This window comes from Babylonia areolata, chromosome 21 (genome assembly GCF_041734735.1).
Source record: "Babylonia areolata isolate BAREFJ2019XMU chromosome 21, ASM4173473v1, whole genome shotgun sequence".
NCBI classification, from domain to species: domain Eukaryota; kingdom Metazoa; phylum Mollusca; class Gastropoda; order Neogastropoda; family Buccinidae; genus Babylonia; species Babylonia areolata.
Genome location: NC_134896.1, coordinates 31094675 through 31117956, shown reverse-complemented (window position 1 = coordinate 31117956; position 23282 = coordinate 31094675). Strand labels below are relative to the sequence as shown.

Here is a 23282-nt window from a genome sequence, read left to right as displayed (position 1 = left end):
TGCACTGCATCCTATTGCACTGTAATGTTGGTGTCCTTACCTTGGCGTTCTCCTTCTCCTTCTTGCGGAGCTTGCCGTCCTTGGGGGAGGGCGAAGAGGAGGAGGTGGACTTGCCGCCGCTGAAGACAGGAAGCTTGCAGCCGCCCGTCCCCTTACCCCCGCTCTTGCCGCCGCCGCCGCCGCCTCCCTTGCCCGAGGTGCTGGTAGTGGAGGGGGAACTGGCGGGGGCCGCCTTCTCCTTGCCCCCCTTCCCGCCCTTCTCCTTCCGCCCGTTGCACAGCAGCGAGGTCTTGGGCGACGCCTGCTTCTGCCCGGCGGCCGGGGAGGGCGTCTCCTTGCCGCCCACAGCCTTGGGGGAGGGGGAGGGCAAGGGGACCCCTGAAGGAGGAGCTGAGGATGAACAGCACGAAGACACTGCGGTGAGTTTGTTGTTGTTGCTCAAGCTGTTGGCTTTCGGAGAAGAAGAAGAGGAGGAGGAGGCGGCGGTGGTGTTGGCGGCTTTCTGAGGCAGCGAGGGTTTATTATTATTACATTGAGCGGCCACCTTGTCGCTCAGAGACAGCGCCACCGCCGTGTCCGCCGCCATGTGGGTGGTGCTACCGGTGTAGTCCTTGGCGCCGAAGCCGACGATGTCAGTGGGGGCGGGCGGGGGGCAGAGGGCGGCGTACTGGGCGCTCACACACTGCTGCTGCTCACCCGTCAGCACGGCAGAGCACTCGTCCTCGGGGAACTCCTGGTTGAGGTGGGGGTTGGAGGCGCCGTCCGGCTTCCGAGACAGCAGAGGCTTGGAGGAGAGGTCCGCCGGGAGAAGCACGGCCGCGAGGTCGCCACTACTGGCGCGAGCTGATGTTGTTGCGGCGCCACGACATTGAGAAGAAGAGACCGCCGACTTGGCGCCGGGCTGAAGATGATGAGGATGATGATGATGGCCCTCCACCGCCCCAGCGTCCTTCTTCCCCACCACCCCCACCTCCTCCGCCGCCGCCACTCCGACCCTGGGCTCCTGGCGGTCAGAGTCTAAAGTGTCGCGGGGAGCGCTCTGAGAGCTAAACGTCTCGTTGTCCATGTCCTTGGCCAGGTGACCCCGGTCCTTCCGGGACGACACGTTCTCCAGCTGCTGCTCCTCCACGATGTGCTCGTACAGCGTCTCGTACCGTACTGGAGGACCGCTGATGTCTCCTCCCCCACCATCACCACTACTGCCGGTGTTGTGGTTGTCCTGCCCTGCGTCAGTCACCGCGCTGCACACACCACCCACACCCTCCCCTACCACCCCCACCACACCCACTACCCCGGAGTCCTCAGGAAGCTGGGCCTCATCGCAGTCCGCCAAGCGCTCAAAGTCCGAGTCGTGCTCCGTGTTGGTCTCGGCGTCCGCCATGGTGACGTCAGTGGCGGAGGGCAACCCCGAGGTGACCTGCGCGGCCTCCACCTCGCTGACCGCGGCGTCAGAGCGCGTGACGGACTTGATCCACTGGGCCACGCGGTGCGTGGGGCTGGCTGACGCCCCGGGAAGGTCCGACCTCTGCAGGCGCCCGGCCGGTGTCGTCTCCCCAACCGCCGCCGCCTTGCGGGCACTGGCCGGGGAGGGTTTTGGAGAGGAAGTCAAGGAGGAGGAGGAGTGCTTGGCGGACAGCAGCCTCTTGCTGAGGTGGTGGTGGTCCTTATGGGGGTGGTGCCTCCTGTGCAGGGAGGATGAAGAGGGGGCGGAGGAGGAACAAGCCAGGTCCGCAGCTGTCTGGTTCTTGTCCGCGTCCTCCGACACAAAGTCCATGCCCGCCACGCTCACCCCGTCCCCCGCCTGCCGCCTGTCCCACTGACAGGGCTGCTGGTGCTGCTGGTGGTGGTGGTGACACGACAGTCGGCACACCCCCTCACCACCCCCTACCCCTCCTCCACCACACTGCGCCGCGTCGTCCGCCACGTGACTGTCCAGGGTAGTGGTGGTGTCGGGGCGCTCTCTCTCCAGGTGCTTGATGAGGGCCTGCTTCAGCGCCTTGTCACTCACCGCCGTGGACAGCTTGGGGGCCTGGCTGGGCTGACCCACCACGGCCCGCCCTCCCAGGGGTGGTGCTGGTGTTGGCTCACCCATGGAATTGCCGCTGCTGGTGGTGGTGTGCAGGGGGAGGGAGGGGGCTGTGGTGGTGCTGCTGTTCCCGGCGGCTCCCGTGCTGCCGGACGTCATCATCATCTCCCGGGGCCCGTCCACCCACTGCTCCTCCGCCTCCACCTTCCGGTTCTTCAGCCGCCGTGCCGTGTCCCCGCGGTGAGAGGGAGACTGCGGGACCACCCCCTGTTGAGGAGTTAGAGAAGGCTGATGTTGCTGATGAGGATGAGGATGGTGAAGATGCTGAGGCGGCTCGCTCTGCAGAAGGAAGGCGGGAGGCCCGTCCACCCACTGCTCGGCAGTAGCGCCGCTCTCGGGGTATATGGCGGCCCCCGGGCCGTCCACCCACTGCTCGCTGGCCGTGTCCAGAGGCTTGGCCCGGTGCTTGCTCACCTTGTCCGGCCAGTGACCGCTCGACTCCCCCCCTACCCCTCCAGGCTTTGCCCCGCCGCCGCCGCCTACTCCGCCCTTGGCGCCGCCGTGGTGGTGGAGAGCCATGCGGTGATGCGCCACCTTCAGCTGGGCAGCAGCGCCGGGGGCCGGGGAACCTGGCGCCGATATCACGTGCGGCAGCGGCTGAACCCTGGCCATGCTGACGGCAGCAGGGGACCCAGCACCACCACCACCACCACCACCACCAGTCCTCATGCCCATGGCGGGGCGGGGCCCGTAGCGCGGCGGGGAGGTGACGTCCGACGCCCGGCTCCGGCCGCTGTCCGAGTCGTCGCCCGAGGAGCGGGAGCCGCTGGGCCGGCGGGGCAGCCTGGGGTTGGTCCTGGGCACGTGGCGAGGGGGACCCTCGTGGTCCGTCAGCTCCCGGTCGCTAAGCGACTGTCCGTTGGCGCCCAGGTAGATGACCGTGTCGCACGACTGCTCGCTGCTGGACGTGTAGTCCGGGTCGGAGTGCGAGGAGGAGTAGAGGACGTCCTCCCGCAGGGTGCCCATCCTGAGGCCCCGGTAAGGACGGCGGAACTTGCCGCTCTCGTCCGTGGAGCTGTCCTCGGAGCTGGTGCTCGAAAACTGTGTGAGGTGGGGACAGAGAGGACACAGACGTTATAATGGTGATGATGGTGAGGTTGATGATGATGACGATGATAATGATGATGATGACGATGATGATTATGATGATTACATTATTGTCGTTGTTGAGCTGATGCTCGATAACTGTGTGAGGTGGGGACAGAGAGGACACAGACGTTATAATGGTGATGATGGTGAGGTTGATGATGATGACGATGATAATGATGATGATGATAACATTATTGTTGTTGTTGTGATGGTGGTTGTAGTTGTTATGGTTGTGACTATGATGAATGTTGTTATTATTGTAGATGAATGTTGTTATTATTGATGATGATGATGACGATGATGATATCCAGCATTGTTGGTGGTATTGATGCTGTGGTAGTGCTAGTAATGGTGGTGGCTGTAGTTGTTATGGTTGTGATGGTGATGAATGCATTTATCATTGTTGTTGGTGGTTTTGTTTTGTTGTTGTGGTGGAAGTGATGGTGGTGGCAATGGTGGTGGTTGTACTTGTTATGGTTGTGATGATGATGATGATGATGATGATGATGATGATTTTATTCATCATTGTTGTTGTTGGTGGTGGTGGTGTTTTTGCTGTTGTTGTTGTGGTGGTGGTGGTTATAGTTGTTATGATGATATAATTTTGTGGAGGTGCTGGTGGTAGTTGTAGTTGTTATGGTGGCTGTGGTTGTTGTTATTACTATTGTTGCTCTTGTTGTGGTGGTGGTGGTGGTGGTTGTAGCTGTTATGGTTGTGATGATGATGTTGATGCTGCTGCTTATATTCACTGCTGTTTGTGGTGGTGGTGTTTTTGCAGTTGCTGTTGTGGTTGTTGCATATCCGTGTGTGTGTGTGTGTGTGTGTGTGTGTGTGTGTGTGTGTGTGTGTGTGTGTGTGTAAGCGCGTCTGTGCATGCGCGCGAGTGCGAAGTGAGTGCGTGAGAAAACACATAGAAATACTCTGATGTCGGTGCATGCACCTTTTTAACACGCTCAAGTTCGCAGCAGTTTTCCACGCGTGACTCCCAGCACCCCGACCAAAAAAAAACCAAACACACCACCCCACCTTGGTTCTTCGTCGCTTCATCCTGTGGATCCTGGCGGCTAGCTGGATGACCTGCAGGGTCTCATTGAAGTGCGGCACGGCAGAGGACACGTGCGCCAGCATGCACGTGCGGCACGTCACGTTGCCCAGCGAGTCTCTCAGCAGCTGGGAGATCTTGCTGTCCCTGCACACACCACCACCACCACCACCACCACGACGTAAAACAGCTGTTAAACTTCAGTTTAAGTTGTGTTTTTTTCAGTTTCTCAAGGCGGACAAATCCACATACGCTACACCACACCTGCTAGACATATGCTTGACCAGCAGCATAACCCAAAGCGCTCTGTCAGGCCTTGAGTGCATGCTTGTACATTTGTGTAGACCCAACTATCAGAGTGGATTTCTAGAATTTAGCCAGAGGACAACATTCTCGTTGCCATGGGTTCTTTTTCAGTGCGCCAAGTGCGTGCTGCACACGGGACCTCGGTCTATCGTCTCATCCGAATGACTAGACACTCAGTTTGATTTTTCCAGTCAAACGCGGGAGAATGGGCGAGAGCGGGATTCGAGCCCACACCCTCGCGGACTCACCATTATTGGCAGCTGAGCGTCTTAACCATTCTGCCACCTTCCTCCTTAATCTTAAGAGTGAACGAACGAATTGATCTTTTAATGTATGATATGATAAATCAGTCGCATCCGACAATGACAGACTAGCAGAAGATGAGGCAGGATACTGTCCCAATTATCATGGAGATAATTTGTTTACCGCGAAAAGCGTCTAGCCATTAGTTATTCCCCACCCTCCTGGCGAAGAGGGCATTAGGATAGTCGGCGTTGGGAATGCCCTCAAGAGCCAACTAGCTCCCTTTGGCTGCAGAACGAAGAGGGCATTAGGACAGTCGGCGTTGGAAGAGGGCATTAGGACAGTCGGCGTTGGAAGAGGGCATTAGGACAGTCGGCGTTGGAAGAGGGCATTATAATAGTCGGCGTTGGAAGAGGGCATTAGGATAGTTGGCGTTGGAAGAGGGCATTAGGATAGTCGGCGTTGGAAGAGGCCATTAGAAGAGGGCATTAGGACAGTCGGCGTTGGAAGAGGGCATTAGGACAGTCGGCGTTGGAAGAGGGCATTAGGATAGTCGGCGTTGGAAGAGGGCATTAGGACAGTCGGCGTTGGAAGAGGGCATTAGAATAGTCGGCGTTGGAAGAGGGCATTAGGACAGTCGGCGTTGGAAAAGGGCATTGGGACAGTCGGCGTTGGGAGAGGGCATTAGAACAGTCGGCGTTGGAAGAGGGCATTGGGACAGTCGGCGTTGGAAGAGGGCATTAGGACAGTCGGCGTTGGAAAAGGGCATTAGAACAGTCGGCGTTGGAAGAGGGCATTGGGACAGTCGGCGTTGGAAGAGGGCATTAGAACAGTCGGCGTTGGAAGAGGGCATTAGAATAGTCGGCGTTGGAAGAGGGCATTAGGACAGTCGGCGTTGGAAGAGGGCATCAGGACAGTCGGCGCTGGGAATGTCCTCAAGAGCCAATTAGCTCCCTTTGGCTGCAACACTGAGAGCCAGTGCAATCGTGTGTCGTAGTCTAAGAGTCATAGTGCTTATGTCAATCTCTGACGTAAACTGAGAGCTGAACCTAAGTCATTTCTTGTGGTGTTGCATCAGAGTGGCAAGTGCTAGCATTCGGGTGGACGGTACATTTCTGTTCCATGTCCTACGCACTAACCACACGTGAAAAGAACCCCAGAAACAAAGTAGCCATGCCTGCTAAAATTCTACCGAAAGAAATGTACTCTGAACTGTAAAAGAAATACAAATGTCGACAGAAAAGGAAAGAAGGTGGGTGTTCAAAGAGATTATGCGAACGCGGTTTTTTGTTTGTTTGTTTGTTTTTGTTTTTTGTTGATGTTGTTGTTGTATGTATGTATGTGTGTGTGTGTGTGTGTTCTTTGTTTCGCGTCTTTTCACTAATAGCGATATTAGGAAAAAACAACCAGGATTTCACACACACACACACACACACACACACACACACAAACACGACGTGTCGTGACCAGAACAAAAAAAATCAATACAGTACAATACAAGACACGAACCGATGGCAACCAACGACAGTTCCCGCCAGACAGCACTTAAACCCAGACGGCATTAAAAGCTTGACATCGGCAAAAACCCATGACGCCGTTACACTCACGCAGCCTCAGCCATTGAGCAGTGAAATCCGCACAGCCAGCTGACGCCAGATACCAGTTGAATACAGGCCATGATTTATTTTTAGACATCGGTAAAATCCATTCGACGCCAGATCCCAGTTAATACCATCCATAACAATTATTTTTAGACGTCGGTAAAATCCATTCAGATACAGGTTCATGCTGAGATCCCACTGAATTGTCAGTTCAGCCACCGGTTAAATTTAAACATCACTGAAAGCCAGACACCACATCCAATGGCATAATTCCACGACCCAGTTCAAATCTAAACAGCCGTGAAAATAAGACACCACATAGCATTTCAGTTCAGACACCAAGTGAATGCCATGAACTCGTTAAATGCAGCCGACAGTTCATAAAAGCCAGGAACCACTTAATGCCATAAACTTGCCCCCCCCCCTCCTCCCTGCTCCTCCCCTTGCCCCCTCACACACATACAAAAACATACGCACGCACACGGAAATACAGCCATCAGTTAATTACAGACAGTTACCAGTTTATGTCATTAACTCGTCACACACACACACAAACAAAGAAACAAACAAATAAATGCACGCACAGCCATCACTTCATTAAAGACAGTTACCAGTTAATGCCATGAAGGCGTCACACACACACACGCATGCACGCACGCACGGACACGCGCACACAGCCATCAGTTGATTAAAGACAGTTACCAGTTTATGCCATGAACATGTCACAAACAAACACACACACACACACACGCACGCACGCACGCAACACCGTTTTACGTTAACCATCCAGGCGTTTGGTTTGGTGTCGACAAAGTATCTCCAGAGACAATGAATATGTTAAAGTTTACAACACACACGTGCACACAAACACACACACACACACGCACACGCACACGCAAACACCTTGATTTCACGTGAACCATCCAGACGCCGGCTAATTAAGTCCAGACAGTGGTTTTTTGAGCGCGGCCACTTCGCAGCGGCTTACTTAGGGCGCGCCCACCACCAGACAGACAGACATGGGTCCACCTGCCGCGATGCCTGATACCTTTCTCCACTGGCTGCCAATAGTTCTTTTGGCGGGGTGCCAGCAGTCCTTGGCTGCACGTGGGGGTGGGGGACATGGGGGTGAGGAAGAGGAAGAGAATCACCTTGAGGTAACACGTCCGCCCAGGAAGCGAGACAATCTGAGCACACTGGTTGCGAATCACGGCACAGTCGCCAGTATTTTCTCCCCCTCCACTAGACCTAGAGTGGTGGTCTGGACGCTAGTCATTCGATGAGACGATAAACCGAGGTCCCGTGTGCAGCAGGCACTTAGCGCACGTAAAAGAACCCACGGCAACAAAAGGGTTGTTCTTGGCAAAATTCTATAGACAAATCCACTTCGATAGGAAAAAACAAACAAAAAAACAACAACAACTGCAGGCAGGAAAAAAATACAAAAAAGGGTCGCGCTGTCAGGGTAGCGACGCGCTCTTCCTGGGGAGAGCAGCTCGAATTTCACACAGAGAAATTTGTTGTGACTAAAAAGAATAATACAATACAATACAATACAGACGTACACTCGCGACATCCCCGTCATCACCTGAGAGCTACTACTAGTAGATGCCCCTTCCTCTGTTCTCCTCCTCCTCCTCCACCGTCCTCATCACCCTCCTCTAAGTCTAGCGTCCCTCACGGAAAGCTCTAGTGCTACAAGATGTCGAGAATCGGTCAAGGTCGGGGGATTTGGGGGGTAAAGAGGAGGTGATGTCTCCAAGACAGGCACAGAGAGAGAGAGAGAGAGAGAGAGAGAGAGGCGGACAGAGTCAGAGAGAGAGAGAGAGAGAGAGGGAATAATCAGAAGGGATATTCGTGTTCATCTGTTTGTGCAAACGGCAGTCTTCGTTCATCGAGCTGTTGATTCTGCGACGACATAAAAAACCAATAGCAGTAATATAATAGTAATGATAATAGAGTTATAGTTATGATAACAACATTTTGAGATAATAATAAAGACGATGCTGCTTGCTCCTGCTGCTGCTGCTGACAATGTTGATGATCCTCACAGCTACTACGACGATGATCATTGTCGCGTTGTTAGTGTAGAAGATGTCTCCCCCAATCAACGGCCAAAAGAAGAAGAAGAAGAAGAAAAGAAAAAAGAAAAAACAGTCTTGCGCTTTTTTTGTTGTTGCTTTTTTCTTCTCTGCCTTGTCCCGACGGTCCAGTTATCCTGTTTTTGTCCAGCTGGTCTCCCTTTGCAAGTTCTAGAAGGAAGGCGTCCGCTAGATGTCTCTTCTCTTGACAGGTAGCGAGGTTATAAACACAGAGTATGGGCACCGGCTTCTCGCCTGCACTGAACTGTATATTGTATGGTACTGTGTTGTGTTGTGTGGCATTGCGTGGTGTGGTGGTGTAGTGTATAGTACTATGTTGTATTGCATTGGCAATGCGTCGAGCTATATTGAACTGAAATGATTCGTATTGCAATGCACTGCGCTGTACTGAACTGTGTTTTTTTATTGTATTGCATTTTCTTGCGCTGTGTTGTGCTGTATTGTATTGTATTGTATGGCGGTGCACTCCAGTCACATCAGATTTTTCTGCGTGAAATTCAGCCTGCTCTCCCTTGGGATGAGAGCGATAGGCCATAGTACGCCGCCATTAATTTTTCTTTCCCCACTGTCTGCATGTAGCCTGCATTCGCGTCCATCCGTCCGTGTGTGTGTGTGTGTGTGTGTGTGTGTGTGTGTGTTTTATGTTTCAACGCAAGTTACACGGGAGCACGGTTTTTCGCCCAGGTCTAGAGCCTAACACTCAGAACACAGCGAAGCATCAAATGAACATTGACGAAATGAAAAACAAACAGTTAAAAGAACATAAACAACAACAACAACAAAAACAACACAAACACACACACCAAAAATCAATATAAATACCCGACCCTAGCACAACTGGAACCTGAGACGTACATAAACCTCCGAGTCTCCTACCACTGGGCCATTGTATCCCCTCTGCAGTGTTGCTTACCATCATGGCCTTTCCAGTCACGTTGCTGGAACGAGATATAGTCAACTTCTGCTGGGAGGTGGGGTGGAAGCTGTGAGGGGTAGGATGGAGGAGGCGGAATCCAGGGAAGGCACTAAATAAAGCAGCAAAAAGGGGGAGCTGTAGCTTCTAGCAAGGGCAAAATTTACGGACCTCACCCAGGTTAGTGGCGTACTTTAAACTCTCATGACCTAAATGAAGCGTGTCTGTTGACTTGGTTGTGATGTGGGAATGGGAGGGGGGTGGTGGTGGTAGGGTTAGGGGGTGGGGGGCTGGGGGGGTGGGTGGGTGAGGCAGATGGGGTAGGGGTGGTGGAGGGAGAGATTGATTACCCGTCTTCCTGTCGAGGTAGAAAGGCTATTGAGGGGGGGAAGTATGCAGTTTTTGTTTTTTCTGTCTTGTAGGTCCTAACCCTTAACGCCACGGGGCTAAGGAGTCTGTTGGGTTTAAAGCAGTAAACACAGTAAACTGCGACAGAGAGAGAGAGAGAGAGAGAGAATGTGTGTGTGACGTGCAAGAGAAAAAGAGAGTGACGGGAGACACACATTAAACAGGGACATAGAAAAGCAAACGAAAGGAGAGAGAGAGAGAGAGAGAGAGAGAGAGAGAGAGAGAGAGAGAGAGTAAAAGATAGAACAGAGAGGATGAGAGAAAAGTAAGAGAGAGAAGAGTGGAAGCGCGCGCCAACGCGAGAGAGAGAGAGAGAGATTGCGAGAGAGAGAGAGAGACAGACAGACACAGAGAGAGAGAGAGAGAGAGAGAGAGAGAGATGGACAGAGAGTCGGAGAGAGAGAGAGAGACACACACACAGTGAGAGAGACACACAGAGAGAGAGAGAGGTGGGGGTGGGGGGATGCGTAAGTGAGACTGACACACGGACAAAGACAGAGACAGAGACACCGAGAGAGAGAGAGAGAGATCCATCATGCTGGAACCATCTTCACACAGGAGCTGCCAGGGCCTGGGCCATCCAGTTGGAGAGTCCGGAACATTACAGCAGAGAGGAATGTGGGCCCTGGGGGGGGGGGGCAAAAAAACAATCGTAGCTGCACAAGCCATTAGTTTCGTTTGTAGGACGCAAGACAAATAGCTACATTTATGTCAGGTAAACAGGCTAGCAGTTTTATAGCCTGGCGTGGTGTGCGCGCGCAGCCGGTCATGGACACTGGGCGAATTCCCCGGCATGCATAAATGAAAGTGCACATAGCACAACTCCCTGACACATTCCTTCCCTAGGCGGCCTTTTATCTTTTTGCTTGGTGTTCAAAGAGTTTATCTGCCAACGTACGCGCGCGAGCGTGTGTGTGTGTTGGTGTGTGTCTGTGTGTGTGTGTGGGGGGGGGGGAGGATGGGGGGGGGCGGTGGGGGTGCGTGGGGGGGGGAGGGGTGCGGCTGGTGCAGTGTGTGTGTGTGTGTGTGTGTGTGTGTACGTGCTGATGGGTGCGTACGGGTGCGCGCGCGCGTGTGTGTGTGTGTGTGTGTAGGGGGCGTGGGGGTGCGGATGGGTGCAGTGTGTGCGTGCGTGCGTGTGCGTGTGTGTGCGTGCTCGCGCGTGTGAGAGCAAAGTTCTATGGTGTTTGAACTGACGGAGATCTTGAAGGAACGCTTGTATGTTTCGTTTTTTGTTTTTTCTTGTGTGTGTGTGTGTGTGTGTGTGTGTGTGTGTGTGTGTGTCTGGTTGTTGTTGTGGTTTTAATTTTTATTTTATTTTGCTTTCTTGTTTGACAGTAATAAATAGTTACGATGGTTGTCAACAAGTACGAATGAAATAATCCAATGCAAGGCAAAGTACGCACTTGTTTCGGTGCTGAACATTCTGTCTTTAATGACGTGTTCGTCTATCCGTCTGTCGGCACTCCAAGTGTCTTTTGTTTCTCTGTGTGTGTCTGCATATTCTTCTATCGTTGTTTGTTTGTTGTTTGTGATTGGTTGTCTGCCTCGGTTTGTTTACGACCCTACTCTTGGCATTGGATGATGTCGTGTCTGCCACACTGTTTGTCGCCTTTGTTCTTGTTTGTCTTTAATCTTGTGTCTTTTGTTTCTGTTTGTTTGTAATATTGTGCATTTGTTTCTGTTTACCTTTAATATTGTGTAATCTTGTGTCTTATTTTTCTTTATATATATATATATATATATATATATATATATATATATTTCTGTTTAGTTTTAACAATGTCTTCGTGTCTGCCTTTTATATTCAGTCTTGGATTCTGTTTGTAATCTTGTGCTATGTATCATGTTTCTTTGTTTATGCTTATTTCTAACATTGTGTCTTCGTTTCTTTTCTGTTTGTGGTTCCCCCCCCCCTCCCTTTAACATTGTAGTTTTGTTTCTGTCTTCATATGTCTTGTGTTTATTTTGGTTTAACAAACAGTAAAGAGTGGTAACTCTCTCCATTCACAAGCTACACAACTTCAAGTCAGTGCTGCTTACGCTACCGATTCAGCTAGCACACAGGTTTATTACGTTCCATCTGATGGGTTCATCAGGACACTCAAGGCATGAGACAGTGTGAAATGGACACCTTGTAACCTTGCGTAACAGATTGTCGCCATGTATTGTTTGCCTTTTGCCCCTAAGTTTTGTTTTGTCCAAGTGCCACCATGAGGAATTGTTGGAATAAATCTTGACTTGCACGGAGTGAAAGTTGCGCTTAGTTTTTTTGTTCGACTTGACGTTGCGTTTGCCATGATGACCAACTGGTGTAGTTGTGCCTGGAGGGCATCACTGACATCAGTGTCAGAATCCGTGAAAGCTGCTGTATGCACTTGAACTCTCCATCCTTTTTTTTCTACATACACCGAGTCGTGGACGTTGACGGCAGAACCACATAGAGAAACCCAAGGTGTCGAGATGAGATGCTGCAAACGATTCCTCGGTATCACCTACACTGACCACATCGCAGACCACTACCACCGATATCGGAATCCGTGAACACGCCCGCCCATGTTAAGAAACTGCGACATTTTCCAGTGACCGCACCGATCTATAACGTTGATTAACTCTCTCCATACCAACGGCGAAAAAGACGAGAATGACACCGTTTCACCGCAATTAACATCATCAAAATATCACAAGCGGAAGGCTCTTATACTGAATAGGTGTATGTAGAGAACCAATACCGCATTTCTGACGACGGAAGCAAAAGGTTTGGTCATTCAGACACTGAGTGGAAGTCTGAGGCGGTCTCTGTAGGGCAGAGGAGAGGACTGGCCGCCCTGAGTGAGTTAAAAGCCTGAAGAACTAAGGTGGAGATCATCGTGGCAATATAAGACACGCATGTGTAGTACGAATAAACTTTAATTCATGGTGCATCAGTCATTGTTCATGGACGATATGAAGTTAGTGATAAGGTCTTTGAGATAAAATCTAGTGGTTTTCGTCGCCTCCTTTCAATGATATATTATCGCAATATATATTGCAACACTACTTTTACCGACAAGCGAACACTTGAGCGAAAGGAGAGAGTGTGAGATTTTCACACCGAAAGTAAAACACAAGAGCCTTTCTGTACCTTGAGCCGTATCTTAAAATGGAATGTTTCATATGAGTGAAGTCCGTTTTTTTTTTTTTTTTTTTTTTTTTTTTTCATTATTCCCCATAGTACATTCAGATTGATTTCCTATTTCTTGGTCGAACAGATCCTCAAAGTGAATGCAACAATGTAACTTCCATACAAAACAGAGTTGTTTTTTTCAACAGCAAAAAAAAAAAAAAAAAGAAAAAAAGAAAAAAAAGGAAAAAAAAAAGAAAAAGAAAAAAAAAAGAAGATTAAACGACTGCTATTAATCAATGCGTCAGAAAATCAGATAAAAGTGTTTTGTGAGTCAGAAAAATAATATAACAGCAACGTGACTTTGTAAGCATTTTTGAATTTTGTATAATTTTTTAGTCATTCACAGAAGCGCGCGGTCATTATGATTAGAATGTGTGGAAAGGGCTGATTTTAAGCCAAATTTAGTGCCGACAATGTAATTTCCAGAGAAAATAAACAAGTTAAAGTTTAACACACACATACACACACACACGCACGCACGCACATTCACCGACACACCCACACCCAAACACTGTATATATGACATGGACTCAAGTTGCGTGTAAACACACACTTGAGCCAAGAAAACGAACGTGATTTATTTTCCAGTCGACCAGGGACCGTTCTTTATTTCCCTTCGTGTAAAGATCCGAGTACGTTGACGCGTAAACTGTTTTGATTTGTTTTTATGTTCCTGATCATTCAATTATTTCTTTTAAACTCTTCTCTCTCTCTCTCTCTCTCTGTGATCATTCAATTAGTTCGTTCTCTCTCTCTCTCTCTCGTTCAATTATTTTTTTAGCACTGTTCTCTCTCTCTCTCTCTTTCTCTCCCTCTCTCTCTCTTGATCATTCAATTTTTAGCACTGCGTTCTCTCTCTCTTTTTTTTCCTCCCTCTCTCTTGATCATCCAATTATTTCTTTTTCGCTCTTTTCTCTCTCTCTCTCTCTCTCTCTCGATCATTCAGTTATATATTTTAGCTCTTTTCTCTCTCCCTCTCTCTGATAATTCAATTATTTCTTTTTACCACCGTGTTCTCTCTCTCTCTCTCTTTCTCGTGACTTGACTCCCGTAAAAAAATCATCTCTCTCTTTCTCTCCCGTGCGTGCGTGCGTGTGTGTGTGTGTGTGTGTGTGTGTGTGTGTGTGTGTGTGTGTGTGTGTGTGTGTGTGTTATACTTGTGTTATACAAAAATAACCCGTCACCCCCTTTTCAATAGACCCTTGCAGGTAATGACAATAAAGCGTCAAAGTCTCTCTCTCTCTGCCTCTCTCTCTTCCTTATCAGTGTTGAGCGTTCATTTCCCCCTCCTCCCTCTCCCCCCCCCCCCCCGCACGCCCCAGCCCCCACCACCCCTCTCTCTATTTTCAGTGCACCGTTTTTTGGAAGTGGACCACTGGAAGCATCTTCTGGTCAAGAAGTTTCAGTTTCAGTGGCCTTCTCCACGTAGTGAGCGGGCATGTAATCACGGCTACAGTGCCGCCTTTCTTTGCATCACCCCCATACTAACCCCCCTCCTCCACCCCCTACACACACACACACACACACACACACCCGCACACCCACATCCACTCCCACCCCTTCCAGTCTGCTTGTTTTTCTTGTCTCTTGGTCTACCTTTTTTTTTTTTTTTTAAATGATGATAGTGACGATTGTGGTCAGTGTCAGTTCTTACTGTTGCTGTTGTCGGCGTTGTTTTAATTTTGTGTGTGTGTGTGTGTGTGTGTTTGTTTGGTTGGTTGGTTTAAACAGTATTTTATTTGGAACATGTCACAATACAACACAGATATCGATGAACGGGACAACAAGAAAATCTTATACAAAGTCCTGTCCTGACACATGTACATACTGAATATGTGACGGATGTTTATCATAACTAGAAGTTAAGACGTGAACATACATGAGTTTTGAACAAAACTAAGCTGAGATATAAATAGTCATTCGGATGAGACGATAAACCGAGGTCCCGTGTGCAGCATGCACTTAGCGCACGTAAAAGAACCCACGGCAACAAAAGGGTTGTTCCTGGCAAAATTCTGTAGAAAAATCCACACCGATAGGAAAAACAAATAAAACTGCATGCAGGAAAAAATACAAAAAAATGGGTGGCGCTGTAGTGTAGCGACGCGCTCTCCCTGGGGAGAGCAGCCCGAATTTCACACAGAGAAATCTGTTGTGATAAAAAGAAATACAAATACAAATAAAGTGAAGAAAATGAACAATAAACGAGTGGTGGAGGAAGAAGTCAACAGAGAGAGAACGAGAAGCATCAACGCTGGGGCACAAGCACAGCAAGACTTCACTTGGCCGACAAACAAAGCGGCGAAGGCTGGTGTTTGTTTGTTTGTTTGCTTGTTATTATCAATGCCCTCGTTATCATTACCATCGTTATCATGAGTTGTTATTACCATCATTGTGATTATTATTGTTAATGTCATTATCATTAATTTATATATATATAAATATTATTATTATTATTATATTCTTTTCTATTCTATCATATTAAATTGTATCACATCACAGTTTCGTACAGCAGAGTACAGTAGAGTAGAGTGCAGTATTGCATTGTATAAAGATCAGAGTATAGTACAGCACAGTACAGTACAGTAAAATACAGCACAGTATAGCATACTATATCATAGCATATCATACCGCATCATATCATGTCAACATTATCACTATACTGACTCTTTCTTTCGACATCCTTCCAACTTACTTTTGCTGACTTCATCAATGGACGCAGTTGTCTCTGAATGTTCTCTCACAAGAAAAAAAAAAAAAAAAAAAGAAAAGAAAAGAAAAAGAATGACAGCAAGGAACCCACTAAACACTTTCTACACAGCTGAGAGTCCAGTCTTCAAACAAGACAGTTCCATCATAAAACAAAAACAAAAAATATATATCCAACAAATCACACGTTGTCCGGATATCATTAGTACTCCCAGATCTGACCCTACTGGCGCACAACACAACACAACACAACACAACAATCACACAGCGCAACACACACACACACACACACACACACACACACACACACACACACACACACACCCACACACACACACACACACACAAACCGCCTCCAAGGCTGCAGCCGAGTCAATCCCACAACTAGACAACTTCTCCAGACACCTCACATCACGGCATCGGCACCACCACCACCACCACTACTACCACTACCATCTCTAGCACTCTCACACAGTAATCTTGCTTCAGCTACCTGTTGTTGTAACACTGCTGGCACAATATCGGCTCAGGTGAGGTTTTTATAGGGAGCGGCACCAGAGAGAGAAAGAGAGAGAGTGAGGGGGAGGAGGAGGGGGAGGGGGGGGGGAGAGGAGAAGGAAGATAGAGAGTGACAATGGAGCGCAAAGCAGGAGGATTTGGGAAAGGTGTGTGTGTGTGTGTGTGTGTGTGTGTGTGGAGGGGAAGAGGAGAGGGGGGCGAAGAGAGGTGATTGCGGGTGGAGGTGTGTGGAGGGTAGGGTAGGGTGGGGTGGGGTGGGGGTGACAGGGGTTCCCACGTGTAACTACCTGTAACCTCGTCATCTCCCCTTGGCGCGATGAGAAGGGCAGGTAAAAAACACTCTCCAGGGGGGGTAGGCTCTCAAACCATCCTTCGTCGGGGTCCTCGCTCGCGCGCCGCACGTGCGTCTGGCTGGGTCAGCTGAGTGCGCGGCGGCTGGTGGAGGGAGGGGGGAGGGGGGACTGGAAACTGTGTGAGGCCGCCGTGGAATTGATGCGTAGTAGTAGTTGTAGTAGTAGTAGTAGTAGTAGTAGTAGTAGTAGTAACGGCATCACCGACGGCAATAGCTGTGTCAGTGGTTGTGGAAGGGGTTATGGCAGTAGAATTCAAGCACGAACGCATGTTATTTCTTTCTTTCTTTATTTTTTTCTTTATTAATTTCTGTGTGTGGAAGGTAGGGGTGGGGGTGGGGGTTGGGGGTTGCATACTGGAGCCGGTTTGACAGAGGGCAGAGAGAGAATCTATCTATCTATCTATCTACCTACCTATCTATCCATCAATCACTACCTGTGTACGTATTTATGTATGCATGTATGTATGTATGTACATGTCTCTTTCTGTCTCTGTCTCTCTCTCTCTCTCTCTCTCTCTGTGTGTGTGTGTGTGTGTGTGTGTGTGTGTGTGTGTGTGTGTGTGTGTGTGTGTGTGTGTGTGTGTGTAAGAGAAATGTCCTGCTCACACAGATCTGATGTAGCTCTGACGGTGGTGATGGTGGTTGCGATGATGGTCAATAACAGCAGGAATGGTTGTAATCTCTTTTATATTCAGTTACGACGAATTGTCCTTGATTATGAAAAAAAAGAGAAACAAGAAAAAGCCTGCATACGTCAATGATTGCGGTGGTCGTAGTGGTTATAAATGTAGTAGTGATAACGGATAATTTCTTATGAAGCGAAATTCTCCGAAAATTTACCAAGCTCAATGCGCAACATGTTTGAAGCCGAACCAGTAGTTATTGAAGCAACGACGGTAACGATGCGAAATTTTATTCAGTGATTGAAATCCTCCTAACGCTACTCGCGCAAAGATTCGTCAGCATCAAAATATACGCACACTCTTTTTGACGCAAGGGATAATAATATCAGTTCACCTTATATGTGCGTAAGACGTTCTTGCTCCTGTTGTAATATCTTTTCTTTCCCATGAACCATATTATCCTCCATTATTTTTAGAATCAAAATTAAAAAAAAAAAGACCGATCACCGATCGTTTATACCAAATACTCTTGAACACTAAGGTTAGAATCATCTCTACACACACACACACACACACACACACACACACATCCCCCCCCCCCCTGCCTCTCACACACACACACACACACACGTCAAACCGCGCGCGAACAGAGACCGATGCTGGACGTTGCAAACACGGGTACCATGTCCGTTTGACACCCCGAGCTCTGCTCGGGCTTTGCCTTAATGAGAACCTTGGTGCTCTCTGTGTAAAGAGATGATTGTGTGGGCATCGGGGCCTAGCTATTAGCGAGGCTCTACTCTCTGTTCAGAGCGCCCGTCCACCGCTGCAGCGCTCTGTATTAGCGTCAGAACAAAGAGAGAGGGAGGGAGAGGGGGGGGGGGGGGGGGGGCAGATAAGGGGTGTCATTTTGTTGGGGTAGTCCATTAGTTTACCTCCCCCTTGTCCGTTCACCGCGCCATCATTTGTGTGTCCCATCCCTTTCATAAATACTGCTGGCTTTTCTGACCACCCATTACAACGTTTGCTCACTGTGTTTCACCTCTGTGTGTGTGTGTGTGCGTGTGCGTGCGTGCGTGTGTGTGTGTGTGTGTGTGTGTGTGTGTCTGTGTGTGTGTGTGTGTGTGTGTGTGTGTGTGTGTGTGTGTGTGTGTGTGTGTGTGTGATTCTCTCTCTCTCTCTCTCTCTCTCTCTCTCTCTCAGAATTCTGATATAATTATTATCGCTATATATAATGCATTCAAAATCCGCAGTTTGATATGTAATAAATCGTGCTTTTTGCGTGTGTGCATGTGCATTGCTAGATTTATAGTTTAGTGTTTTCTGTTCCACATTGTTCTGTAATGTGACAATTAGTGTTCTCTGCATCCCCTTCATGAGGGACCACTGCCTTCATTGAATAAAACTGTTCGTTGGTTCGTTCGTTCGTTTGTTCTCTCTCTCTCTCTCTCTCTCTCTCTCTCTCTCTCTCTCTCTCTCTCGTTGTTTTTCTTTTAAAACCACTTGCTGACGTGTACCTATATCTACATGCTGGTGGCCCAAACAATATGAATTTGTTAATCTTAAAAAAAAAATCTCTCTCTCTCTCCCTCCCTCCCTCTCTCTCTCCCTCTTCCTCTCTCTCCCTCTCTCTTCCTCTCTCCCTCCCTCCCTCTCTCCCTCTCCCCCTCTCTCCCTCCCTCTCTCTCTCTCCCTCTCTCGTCCCTGGATCCTCCTTGTTGTATCCTTCACTTCAACCTATCTGTTGCTTCAGAGTGACTGATTCAGTACTTGGTTTTCAGCAAGTCCCGTATGAAAAAAAAGAATAAAAAAAGAAGAAGTAAATTTAGTGTGGGCGTGAAACAGGAAATGGAGAAAATCCAGAAGGTGGAGAGGAAGACCGAGAAAAACATAGGGAGGGGTAGACAGGAGAAAGACACAAAACGTGGAGAGAGAGGGAGGGAGAGAGAGATGAGAGAGAGATGAGAGAGAGAGACAGACAGACAGAGACAGAGACAGATACGGAGACAGAGACAGAGGGATGGGGAGAGAGAGAGGGATGGAGAGATAGAGAGAAAGAGACAGACGGGGGAGACAGACAGAGATAGAGAGACAAACAGAGAGAGGGAGAAGAGAGAAAGAGAGAGGGAGAGAGACAGAGAGAGAGGGAGAAAGAGAGAAGAGAGAGAGAAAGAGAGAGGGAGAGAGAGAGAGAGAGAGGGAGAAAGAGAAAGGAGAGACACAGAGGGAGAGAGAGAGAGAGAGACAGACAGAGAGAGAGAGAGCGAAAGAGAGACGGAGAGAGAGACAGAGAGAGAGACAGAGAGAGACAGAGACAGACTCAGAGTGAGAGACAGAGACAGAGACACAGAGAGAGAGCTGTTCGGGCTTTGCCTGAATGAGAACCTTGGAGGGGTAGAGAGAGGGAGGAGAGAGAGAGAGAGAGAGAGAGAGAGAGAGAGAGAGAGAGAGAGAGACAGACAGACAGACAGAGACAGACAGACAGACAGACAGACAGAGATGGAGAAAGAGCACTGAATCAAACACACAGCTGCATGCATGCCACCGGCACACGCACACACAAACACACATGCGCGCACGCAACTCTCTCTTCACTCCTCTCTCTCTCTCTCTCTCTCTCTCTGTTTGTATGTCTCTATCTTCAAAACAACTTTCCTCTCCACAGTCTAGTCTAGTCTGGTCTGGTCATGAACGTGGGGGCAGATTATTAAAAAAAAAAAAAAAAAAAAAAAAAAGGAAGGGCCCACAGCCAGACGTCACCATCACCAATAATATTCCCCGTGTGATCTGGCCACACACACACACGCGCGCGCACACGCACACACGCACGCAATACCTTCATGTCTCCATGCCGTCCCGTAGCAGCGAGACCACAGAGCACAACACAGCTGCATCACAATCAGTCTGTGATTGTTCCCCCTCAAGCCCCCCCCCCCCCACACCCCCCACCCGCCACCCACCGCCACCCATACGCCCCTCTACCGACACCACCACCTCCAACGTCCCGAGCGTCTGGCACCACAGTTTGGCACACACACACACCGCCACCCTGTAATCATCTGGCATCATCCCTTTTGCCTCCTTCTCTCTTTCTCTTTCTCTCTGTCTGTCTCCCCATGTCTCTCTTTCTCAGTCTTTTCTTTTGTTTTTCTTTCTCTCTGTATCTTTGTCTATCACTGTCTTTCTTTCTCTCTCTCTCCACCTCTCTCTCTCTCTGTATGTCTCTCTCGCCCTGTCTTTCTTGTTGTTCCCCACCCCCCTCTCTCTTTTACTCTCCCTCTCTCTGGGTATGTCTCTCTCTCTCACCTCGTCTTTCTTGTTGTCCACCCTCTCTCTCTCTCTCTTTTACTCTCTCTCTCTCTTTATTTCTTCTTTCTCTGTGTATGTGTCTCCCACCCTTTCTTTCTCTCGCCCCTCTGTCTCTGTCTCCCTCGCCCTATCTTTCTTTCTCCCCCCTCTGTCTCTGTCTCCCTCGCCCCGTCTTTCTTTCTCCCCCCTCTCTCTCTGTCTCCCTCGCCCTGTCTTTCTTTCTCCCCCCTCTCTCTCTGTCTCCCTCACCCTGTCTTTCTTTCTCCCCCCTCTCTCTCTGTCTCCCTCACCCTGTCTTTCTTTCTCCTCCCCTCTCTGTCTCCCTCACCCTGTCTTTCTTTCTCCCCCCTCTCTCTGTCTCCCTCGCCCTGTCTTTCTTTCTCCCCCCCTCTCTGTCTCCCTCGCCCTGTCTTTCTTTCTCCCCCCCTCTCTGTCTCCCTCACCCTGTCTTTCTTTCTCCCCCTCTCTCTGTCTCCCTCGCCCTGTCTTTCTTTCTCCCCCCTCTGTCTCTGTCTCCCTCGCCCTGTCTTTCTTTCTCCCCCCTCTCTCTGTATGTCTCCCTCGCCCTGTCTTTCTTTCTCCCCCCTCTCTCTGTGTCTCCCTCGCCCTGTCTTTCTTTCTCCCCCCTCTCTCTGTGTCTCCCTCGCCCTGTCTTTCTTTCTCCCCCCTCTGTCTCTGTCTCCCTCGCCCTGTCTTTCTTTCTCCCCCCTCTCTCTGTACGTCTCCCTCGCCCTGTCTTTCTTTCTCCCCCCTCTCTCTGTACGTCTCCCTCGCCCTGTCTTTCTTTCTCCCCCCTCTCTCTGTACGTCTCCCTCGCCCTGTCTTTCTTTCTCCACCCTCTCTCTGTGTCTACCTCGCCCTGTCTTTCTTTCTCCCCCCCTCTCTGTCTCCCTCGCCCTGTCTTTCTTTCTCCCCCACTCTGTCTCTCTCGCCCTGTCTTTCTTTCTCCCCCACTCTGTCTCCCTCGCCCTGTCTTTATTTCTCTCCCCTCTCTGTCTCCCTCGCCCTGTCTTTCTTTCTCTCCCCTCTCTGTCTCCCTCGCCCTGTCTTTCTTTCTCCCCCCTCTCTCTGTCTCCCTCGCCCTGTCTTTCTTTCTCCCCCCTCTCTCTGTCTCCCTCGCCCTGTCTTTCTTTCTCACCCCCCCCTTTCTCTTTCTTACTCATTCTCTCTTTATATCTTCTCTCTCTCTGTATGTCTGTCTTCTCTTCTCTCTGTGTGTCTTTTCTCTGTATGTCTGTCTTCTCGTTCTTTGTATGTCTGCCCCCCTCCCCACCTCTCTCTCTCTCTCTGTCTCTTACTCTGTCTTTTCTCTGTATGTCTGTCTTCTCGTTCTTTGTATGTCTGCCCTCTGTCTCTCTCTGTCTTTCTCCCTCTCTCTCTCCCCTTTCTCTCACACATCTCTTTGTCACACACACACACACACACACATACACACACACACACACACCTCTCCCCCTCTTCGTCACTGACGGTACCGCACCGCCCTCACATCGTTCTTCTGTTCTTCTGTCCCCCCCCTTGTTGCTGCCTGCCATGTACACCTACACACACCTTCCCGTCTCTCCCCCACAAGGATCAGCTGGTGTTGTGGATGAAGGGGATTCATGTCTAGTTGCGAGACTATACACAATGACTGTATGCACAGGCCGCACGAGTGTATGAAAGCATAATCATGTATGGTATGTGGGATGGTGGAAGGAGGGTTGGTGGGGGGGTGGGGAGGGGGAGAGGCTGGGGCAAGCGGGTGTGTGTGTGTGTGTGTGTGTGTGTGTGTGTGTGATTGTGGGGCGTATGTTTATTTTTTTTTCCTGTGATGTGTGTGACACGAGAAGCTTGGAAGTGGGAAACAGATTGACGGGCAGGACAAGACAAGACAAGACAAGACCAGACAGAGACTTCATGAGATTGACATGAGGAAGAGCGAAAGAAAAAAAAAAGAGCTGGAGAGAGTGAAACATGTTGAGAGAGAGAGAGAGAGAGAGAGGGGGGGGAGGGGGGGAGGGAGCGAGAGAGAGAAAAAGAGAGGGAAAGACAGACAGACCGAGACAGAAAGTTTATTGTGAAAAAAAGAGAAACAGAGTCGTTGTGGGCACACGATTTCTACGACAGAATTTGCCAGAGGACAACAGTGAACACCCTCGTTGCAACCAATGGACGGAAAGTGAATTCAGAACAAAGACGACAAGAAACAGCAACATAAAAAAACCCAACTAAAAACAAAAAAACAACAACCGCGCATCCACATAATTTGTCACACTGAAAACACGCATTTGGCTGGCCCTTTCTGCCAATGGGATGGCAACAGATTCCTTTAGGTAACCAAACACCAGCACGTGCACACAGCTCTCTCTCTCTCTCTCTCTCTCACACATAGCAATCGGCCGAACTTTCCTCAAAAAAGGATGGCCACAACACACAGGACTTCAAACACTTGACACACCTCTGTATACATACTCGCGAATAACCCCCCCCCCCCCCCCCATAAAACAGGAAAAGAAAACCACCACCACTGTTTCATATGCTGAAAAGCAATATGATAAATATAATTATCTCCATTAGCGACAGACAATGCGTTGCCAATAAAATGAAAAAAACCAACAACAAAACAAGAAGAAAAAAACAGGAGAAGAAAGAAGAGCATATCAGCCGATCCACTTTGGCCCATACGTTTTACAACAACAGACACTGCAAATGGCACCGCACAGATTTTACAACCCCCAACCCCACCCCACCCCACCCATCCCCCCCCACAACCCCCAGAAAAAAAGGTGTTAATTCGCGGTCTCAGACGACGGATGGATTGCCCCAAATGAC

The 23282-nt window shown here is 49.5% G+C and overlaps 1 protein-coding gene across 1 annotated transcript in view; it reads right to left on the bottom strand.

Moving 5' to 3' along the window:
- LOC143296727 (uncharacterized) overlaps positions 1-23282 on the bottom strand; it is a 485227-nt gene that overhangs the window by 23945 nt on the left and 438000 nt on the right. The window contains exons 13-14 of the mRNA XM_076608785.1: positions 4202-4364; positions 41-3127 (exon numbers count right to left, since the gene is read on the bottom strand). Of these exons, the coding sequence (XP_076464900.1) occupies positions 41-3127; positions 4202-4364 (3250 nt within the window). The remainder of the gene's footprint in view (positions 1-40; positions 3128-4201; positions 4365-23282) is intronic.